Here is a 9,081-nt window from a genome sequence, read left to right as displayed (position 1 = left end):
GCTAAAGCTGTTCGTCATTGTCTTGCTTGTATTTAATCATCCAATATCTAAATTCGCGTTTCCAAGTGACATAAGTTATCCTGTTGCCATCCCATGTCGGAACTAACAAATTCTCAAGTCCTTGATTAGTGTTCTTTGCGAGCCTCACACTTCGGCCACTTTTGTCACTGCTTCTGCCATAACATCAAGCGCATTGTGTTTGACGGGCGACTTTTTAACATTCCACGCCTTTTGATAAGTTGCGAATTTTTCACTACAATGTAGAAAATCAACTTTCCCCAGGCTCTCGATTAGCTTTCATTAATTCATCCGCGCCTTTTGTGCTAGCTTTACACAACTTTTCCGCAATTGTCTGTTGTTGCTTTTGAACGCTTCTGTACTTAATTTCGACTTCCTTGTAAACGTTTTCGAGTATGCTTATCACTGGTTGAGATTCGAAAAGCACGTTAAATTCTTCGAGAAGATCGTGTAAAGAACCTATTCTACTGTCCCTTTTTGCAATTAGCGTTGTTACGTCAACCTTAGGAGGCATTTTTGCGCGCTACTATTTGGCGACTAGCTTAACTGATTGGAGTGTAATGTGAAGTGCTAGTTTTGTACCCGATATGAACCATGTGAGCGTTAGCCCTTCTAATGGAAATGGGCCCCCGCAAGGGCAGAGAAAACTCTGACCAGGGTGGGAATTGAACCCACGGCCATTACACTTTAATCATTTAAGTCTGTTGAAATATAAGTGCTACACGGCCAACGTTTGTAAAAACGTAACCCTTCCTTGTACTTGTACATGTTCATTGCCGTGACTTTAACATCTTCAGTTCCCACGGCCTGCTCTCGTCTGAGCTTGTAACTCAGTCGGTAGAGCGGCGGAGATCTAACCCGAAGGTCGCGGGTTCAATTCCCAGCCTGGCCAGAGTTTTTCTCTGTCCTTGCGTGGGCCCATTTCCATTAATAGGGCTAACGCTCACATGGTTCATATGGGGTACAAAACTAGCACTTCACATTACACTCTAATCAGTTAAGTCTGTTGATTAGTATAAGTGCTTTTTGTCGACTAAATTGCTTAAATTACTAACAGTCAGTAGCGTTGTACTATATACTTAAGATCAGTTATAGATTTCGTCGATTATTCGTAATGAATAATGAGAAAATACCTTAACCATTGCTCGCGATAATAATCGTAAGGAATCAAAGCCCGAAAAAGTCTTGAAATTAAATATAAAATGGAATTTACTGCAAGTCTTAGGAAATAAACAACGTCACACTTTCTCACATATCTCAGTTCAACAGTTTTCAAACTTCAATTGGTTGTCGGATTCCACAGGGCCAACAGTTAATGGAACTCCTAAACTTGTCATCGACTGACTTGATCCGCTTGTTTCTTGTTTCGTTGAACGAATAAGGAATTATTTTATCTTTGTTTGGCTGACAAACTCGACTGTCCTGAATGCTGCATGAATGCTGGGGGCGCGGGTTGGAACCCCGTCCGGATCAACACTGGGCATCTTTAGATAACTGAGGAGAAAGCCCTGCCTTTGTAATATTTCACCTTCAAATGGTTAGACTTTCAAGTTTTCTCGGATAAGAACTATAAACCGTAGGTCCCGTCTTACAAATATTTTCTACGTTCATAAAGAACCCACACATCATTCAAGAAGAGTAGGGGATGAACTCCCCGGTGTTGTGGCTGTCCTGTTCTCTCCAGCAGAAGTTTCCGGCTTAGCGGTGATGTCTCTAAAAGGGCTTGTGGTGTATGAGGCTCCCTAAGCAGAAACAAACCATAAGTCAAAAAGGGACTTTGCCGAGATGGAATTATTTGTGTTGGAGACAGAGCAGAGCAGGTGTTCTATTCTGCAGTCACCATCCGATGATATTGTCACCTGATAATGAGCTAACCCGTCTCGTCGTCGTGAACTGTCATGAGAAATTGAAACATGAAGTGGATCATGACACAAATGAGTTGAGACAACAATATTTATTGGATCTTACTCTGTCGCGTGCAACAGTGTGGAAGATTTTATACCAGTGGTCTTACGTAGAAGTAAAAGAACGGAATCAGAAGCCCTCTTGATGGCAAGTTTTAGGACCTGGCGTTGATTTCTTTGGAGCACTGAAAGTGAAGCATCTCAGGAAGCAGGCGATGACATATGGCTCTCTCTTTACCTAATTCGTAAAGAGAGCAGTACATTTTCTTCATCTGCTGATTCCTTCATAAATTGTGTCTCATACGGTTTATTGCCAGAGGATGAAAATCAAATGTCATCCACTCTGACAACGGAACAAACTTCGTAGGAACAAACCGTGAATTATGCGAGTGTATTACTGGTTGGAGCCAAGACAATATTGAAAGTGCAATGAGTCAGGAAGAAATTCACTGGGTGCTTAACCCACCTGACTCGCATCATATGGGTGGTGTATGGGAGCGTTTTGTGGGGTCATACAGGAAAGCACTTGATGTTGTTCCCCAGAATCAAGCCTTCATCGATGAAATGTTGTTAATTACTTTTCTTAAGTGGCATGGCTTGTTAACAGTCACCCACTAACTGAAGTGATCTCACTTGTGATGATCTCGATCATCTTACCCCAAATAATTCCATTCTGGAAGAAGATCTGTTAACTAACCCCTCTTCCCCACGCCCCCCTCACTCCCACGATATTTTGCTGACAAGATGATACTAGGACTTGGATTAAAGAAAAAGTAGTGACAACCCACATTGAGAACTGTTGGTTACGATAGTACCTGCCTGATCTGTTTCCCCCACAAGAAATGTTGTCAATGTTGTCGCTTAAATCCGGTGTCAGGTTGAATCCTTTTTTACCCAGATTAAATTGATGATCCTCATTTTACCTAAGATGACTATGCGCTCTACCTTAGCGGCTACCAACACCCCCAAAAGGACTAAGAATACCTATACCTTCCCTCAAGCTCTGTCTTAACGCATCTCAGCACCTCTTCTTATTTTTTCGTACCATCTTATCGGTTTCTATGTTTTCTATCCATTCATTACAACGTTGTAAGGGAACAAAGAACTGGGCTCGGTTGTTCAAAAGCCGGCTAACGCTAATCCCAGGTTAAAAATTACCCAAGGAGTCTATTTCTCTACTCCCAAATGTTGCTCAACGCTGATATTCGGCAAAACTTTAAATTAGAGGAAGTCAATCTTGGAAAACAAAAGTAAGCAAAAGAAACTTTCACCAAAAAGTTGAAAACATGAAACAATCGTTCACGCTAATCCTGGATTAAATTAATCGGTATTCGAACAACCGGGCCCTGTACTATACACTTACCGGAATTCGAACTCCACCTTTTAGATCTGTAATCCCGTGTCTTCACCATTACACTACAACGACGATCGTGCTCAACCCACTGCAGTTCTTGTCCTCATTTACTCTTGTACAATTAGGCAATTGTTACAGTATAATAACCAAAACTAAGCTAACCTGACCCGAACCTGACCCTAATTTTTCTCTAGGCTTAATTGTTTCTTTAATTTATCTGAGTGCGTATTGAACCAAGGTAAAATGAGGATCACCATTTTTATTGAGGTAAAAACGGATTTAACCTGAGAGCGGCTTCTACCGGCAAAATCAATACCCACTACTAATCATCTCAAAGTCGGAAACTTGGTCGAGTGGTAGATAGTGCGGTGCCTAGGGGTTCCTAGCCCCTTAGAAGAGTCTTGAGATTTTTCCCTGAACCAGACAATGTTGTGCAATCAGCCGAAGTAAAGACGAAGTATGTTGTTATGAAACGTCCTTTTAAGAAACTAGCTCTCCTGGAAGTGTATTTGTCCTATTAGTTAGGTTGACCTCGTCTGCCACAAAACATTACGATTTGCGCTGTTTTGATTGCAGTTTTTCTGGAATAGACGTATACTGCTGCTTACATGAAGTGATTGTAATTATTGTGTGAAGTCGATGGACAAGCACGTGGCGTTTGATGTAAACATGACTTTGCTTGGAAAAGAATGTTGCCCTTGTGAGAGAGTTCTCGAAACTATTATGGCAAAAAGAAGAATAAACAGAATTTTATAACCCATATGCCCATTACCCGGGGCTTCCATTTGTATTGTACGATGGAGTCAACCCTTTCCCTTATCTTTCTATTTTTAGAACTACAGTATTTTGACGTATGTGACGTATGTGACTGAGAACATACGTGAAGTGGTTCACATACGTCACATACGTAATAAATAATTTGCTATTGTCAGAACAGCCCCTAAGGCCCCCACCCTCCTCTCCTTCCCTGCGATGTACTTCTAAAAATACAAAGATAAGAGAAAGGGTTGATTCAGAGGGTTAATATGGAAGGTGGAGGTTCCGGGTTATGAGCTTCTGTATAACTTTCTCTCTGAAAAGAACAAAGAATGCGAATGCTATTCGGGAGTAGTCCAGCAAAGTATTGTGCGTGCGGAAAAAGCAATTCGCTAAGCGTTGATTGTTTAACTTGTTGGACATAAAAAAGAGATAGTAATTTAAATAATGGGAAATGAAGGGAGAAGAATTGGTGTAATTATTAGTAATTTAATCAGCGATAAAAGTTAAATTTTTGTACATGTACTCATAATATGACGATACCACTTTAACAAAGCCTTCCACAAATATTTTTGACAGGCCTTTCAAATGAAACTATAGACGTGTAATGCGCCCGTGGAGGATTCTAACTTTTCTGTCCTTGGATTAGATCTGGATGATCCAAGGACTCTGACTATCGATTTGCCATTTCGCCCGTCTCCAAGCAACTAGACCGAACCGGTCATGGTCGTAGTTTCCGAACGAGAGTAGCAGGGATCAGTTTGCTATAAAAAACTTTCTTTCAGTTTTTACAATATCGTGGAAAATCTGTCGTTGCTGTTATATATATGTGTCGCCACAATCTCGCCCCCAGAGCTTTCGTCTTGACTGAGGGAGAGAAGAGCTCTTGGGAACCCTGAAAAAACTATCTTCTCATTGGTCTCTAATAGGTGCATTCATGTTAGCACAAGGAGTGAGCAGGCGCCGTAAGGTTCAAATAACCAATTTTTGGCTATAAGAACCGTACGGCACATGTTCTCCGAGATAGAGTTTCCCAGCGCCTCGTGTCAAAGTCCCGTTCCAGCAGTATGCCTCTATTGCGCATGGTCACCGGCGTATATCCTTATAGCAGATCCGGGTGGACTTGATAATTTTCGTATTGCTTATTCAAAAATCCCATTCTTTCTATAAGATCGAATCAATCTTGGAGAATAATCTTGATCCACAAGCGTAAAAAAATTGTCGAGTTAATTTTGAGAGAGAAAAAAGGAAAAATTACCGAGTTACACATTAAAAACGTAAATTTAGCAACATACGATACGAGTATAGAAAAAAAAAACTGAAATTTATTTTTCGTTTCACACGATTGAGACACTTGTCACGGAAATGAATGTTAAATTAAGTTAACTGATCATCGCTGACAGGACTTCAAAAAGAAAAACATTGACACTGAAATTGGTTTTTCTTTTTACACGCTTGCACTCAATGATTCGATTTGCCATGGATTCGTTTCTTGCCAGTAATGTTAATAATGTTTGTGAAACGATTTTTAGCTCCAGGCTGTTTCTCTGATTTGAATAAATTTTATTCAGTAGGCAAAAAAGCACAAACATTACACTAAGCACCTAACTAATGTCATTTCCGTAATAAGTTCTCTAAAATGAGCGGAATTGATTTAGCAGATCAGGATCAGAAAACTCCCTGCCAAAAACCCTCGGTGGAATTTGACATTCATTTCCGTGACAAGTTCCCTTTGTGCTAATATTGTTTTTTGTGCTAGCTGTCATTATCACTTCAACTTTTATTCCATAGTGAGGACCATAATTTACAGCAAAAATCCATTAGCAACTAAAAACTTTTCCCGCAGGTAAACGAAGCTGATGATCAGTTACCTTAAGTTTTAGTTGACACTTATGTACAATTAGACTAATGCTCTCTGGTACTATACTGACTTTGGTCGATAAACTAAGGAAGAGCATGATAGCAAGCTTTTGGACATTCATTTTTGCCACAATAACAGCAGATAAAGTTTTACGTACAGCTGAATCGACGACGATTTCCTTAATTAAGGGTGCTTTCAGGACAGCAACCAAATCATCTGATCAGTATCTTCTAAGAGTGATTGCAATTTATTCTGATTTCGCGAGTGACTCAGCATATTGATGACACAAAGTAAAATGAAAGCTGCACAGCAATATTCATTATTTATTTAGAACATGAAAGGTGTATCTAAGTAGGTTTTTTCCTGTTTCTCACGGTTCATTTTCGTAAGCAACCGAGAGTAATTTGTTAATTGTTTCCTTGTCACAGGCTACTGAGGCATCGATGAAAACCCTAGGATCTAACCAACTATAGGAAGAGGAATTCATTTAAAACCAGGATACGAGTTAGTTCACATGTCATAAACAATGGCTTCGATGAATTTCCAAGACCTCAGCATGGAAGTGCACAGCCGAAAGCTGTCGTGGGTTATTTGCGAAACAGCAGTTTATTTGTTGATTGTTTCAGTCGCGATAACTGGAAATTCGTTTGTTCTTCTAGCAGTTTATAGAAATTCTCAACTGAGAACAATTCCAAACTTTTTTATCGCGTCTCTGGCTCTGTCGGACATTTTTCTTCCATTGCTTTGTGCACCGCAATCGATCACTGTTGCCATTATAGGTCGCTGGCCATTCAACGATGACGTATGTCAAGCCCAAGGATATTTTGTGATAGTTCTCGCCTGTGCATCGTTGCAAATCTTAACACTGACTGCCATAAATAGATTTTATCGGATTGTGCGAACGAAGAACTACAAGAGAATTTTCACCAAGCGAAATACCACGATCATGATAGGACTATGTGTATTCTTGGCCTCTGTTGAGCCATTACCTTATTTTCTTTCGGGAAGACGCTACGTTTTCCATCCTGGAAAGATGTTTTGTTTTCAAACGGCAGAGATATCCGTACCAAATTTTCTGGTTTATGGTTACGTTGGGGCTCCTACCTTACTCCTGGTTGTCTGTTATTTTCTTGTGTTTAAGAAAATTAGAAGTCACAAACAAAACGTACAAAGCCATTTGAAATCTTCAAAACGAGATAACAGCATAACTGCCAGAGATATAAACATCACTAACGTTCTCTTTATAACCGTTCTTGGATTTTTCGCTTGTTGGATTCCAATTTCCATTATAGACTTTGTGGACACATATCGAGGGGAAGTATCGTTCCCAAGACAGGTCTACTTTTTGTACCTCATTCTTGGAAATCTTTCAGCCGTGATTAACCCTGTTGTCTACGGTTTGTTAAACAAGAACTTTCGGGAAGAATATAAAAAGATAATTTTCTTTCACAAAAAACATCTAAGAGTCGAAGTTGAGCAAAACTCTAAACCAGGTACAGATGAAATAATCATTTATGATTTGAGCGTTAAGGAGGCAATACCTGCGGTTAATATTTCATAAAGGTGTCAATACGTAGTTCTGAAATGGTTAAAAAAAATAGAGGTACATCTTTGGAGCAGTTACGGAATCAGTACAAGCTGTAAGACGTAGAATTGTAATTAGCTTATGAACCAAAAAAATCATTTTTTGGACAATGCCTATATTAATATCGTATCCTTTGTTTCAAACAGCAAAGTTAATAATCAGGGTCGGCCAGGGTTTTTGGGTGTACGGTATACAGGGGCTTTTTAAATCGGATATACGGTATATTGCAGCTTAAATACGGGTATTCGGTATATCACTTTCTTTGAATTTCAGGTGCACAGTATACAATGCTTCCATTAATTTTGGATATATTTGGATGAATTTTGGTTATTTTATGGTAATTTGGCGAATTTTGTTCGGGTATACTGGTATACCACTATCCCCCCTGGCCGATCCTGAATAATGGTCCCAGTGGCGAAAAGTATAGCCTGTCTTCCTTTCAGATCGATCAAGGAAAATTATAATTTGTGAACTTTAATAGATCGAGCTCATACAAACAATCGGATGTTTATTGATTTATTCTCTCTCCAAAACACAAATGTATTGAAAAAAAAGTGTTCTATGGAACTTGGATTGAATGAATGATTGATTGACTGATTGAAAATTTGGCATGAGCTGAAAAAAAAACGATAGCATTAAATAAAGGAAAGCTGTCAAAACCAAGCGAATGTAAACTAAACTGGCTGCAAACTAATTATTAAGATTGGTAAGCCAAATTTTTTATGAAAAAAGATCAAATATCGAAGAAAGAATTTTGTTAACCCTGCCTATTTAAAACTGTCGCTGCATGAGTTTGATATAAGTAAAACCCGTAAATGTACAGTGTGCAATAATAGTAGCCTGGCTAAATAAATGAATGAATAAATAGAGCTTGAAAAATTTACGCCGCAGGTGTTAATCATTGGAGGTTTATATTTGATAGAAAGTGACAAGTGGTGGGAGGATGCCCACGGGATTCAGCGAGGTTCGATTTCCTGTTTCTCAAGATTTTATTTCCAACTTACTTCGTTACAATAACCTTTAAAAAAAGGAGGCATCTTTTTAGTTATTCGGATTGTTTATGTAGTTTTCCGGATTTCAAATTTATTTCATTACAATTATAAATGTTATGACATGCTTCTAAAAATAATCATTTCTAGAAGTAGCTGATAAACAGTTCACGTATGCAACTACTATTCTAGCATACTCTTGAAACTTGGAATAAGCAATGGGACTTCCAGACAATCGAACACAACCCTACCACACAAATTCAAAAAAATTGAACTGCTATTAAAAGAAACTAGACGTTCCACGAACGTAAAATGGGTTGGCTGTGGTACGTGTTACTCAAAAACAGATGGGACGGAGTTGGGTGGTATTGAGCTACAGCCTTCCATTTTTCAAGTCGGGGGTCATTAAGACCATTTAAGGGGTCACCCAGAAGTCGTGCCAGCTGAGGCCCTTTGGCTCACACGTTTATACGACTAAACAGCTCTTTTTCTGAGGTTAAAAACCTGGCTACCAGCCTATTAATCATTTGTCAGAAAGAAAACAATTCCTGTCACCTTTCCCAAGACTGAACTTAGGAACGTTTTTATAAAGAAATATTAGTTAATAGGCACGC

At 39.2% G+C, this 9,081-nt stretch overlaps 1 protein-coding gene across 4 annotated transcripts; it reads left to right on the top strand.

The window, feature by feature from the left end:
- Positions 1 to 5,834: 5,834 nt before the first annotated feature.
- On the top strand, positions 5,835 to 8,361 carry LOC138027123 (melatonin receptor type 1B-B-like). Of its 4 annotated transcripts, none has more exons than XM_068874625.1 (2): positions 5,835 to 5,878; positions 6,322 to 8,361. In XM_068874625.1, exon 2 carries the CDS (start codon positions 6,420 to 6,422, stop codon positions 7,452 to 7,454), a length of 1,035 nt encoding a protein of 344 aa, XP_068730726.1. In that variant the 5' UTR covers positions 5,835 to 5,878; positions 6,322 to 6,419; the 3' UTR covers positions 7,455 to 8,361. The 4 variants fall into 4 exon arrangements, with proteins under 4 accessions (XP_068730726.1, XP_068730729.1, XP_068730728.1 ...); XM_068874628.1 differs by lacking the exon at positions 5,835 to 5,878 and adding an exon at positions 5,882 to 5,898; XM_068874627.1 differs by lacking the exon at positions 5,835 to 5,878 and adding an exon at positions 5,934 to 6,183.
- Positions 8,362 to 9,081: the final 720 nt, after the last annotated feature.

The sequence above is a fragment of the Montipora capricornis genome, chromosome 12 (genome assembly GCF_036669925.1).
Source record: "Montipora capricornis isolate CH-2021 chromosome 12, ASM3666992v2, whole genome shotgun sequence".
NCBI classification, from domain to species: Eukaryota; Metazoa; Cnidaria; class Anthozoa; order Scleractinia; family Acroporidae; genus Montipora; species Montipora capricornis.
The sequence above is the reverse complement of the archived record's forward strand: the minus strand, read 5'-3'. Positions and strand labels throughout refer to the sequence as shown.

Bases quoted from the DNA above. Each gene is read 5' to 3' on its own strand.
- LOC138027123 (XM_068874625.1), top strand. From the start codon at position 6,420: ATGGCTTCGATGAATTTCCAAGACCTCAGCATGGAAGTGCACAGCCGA.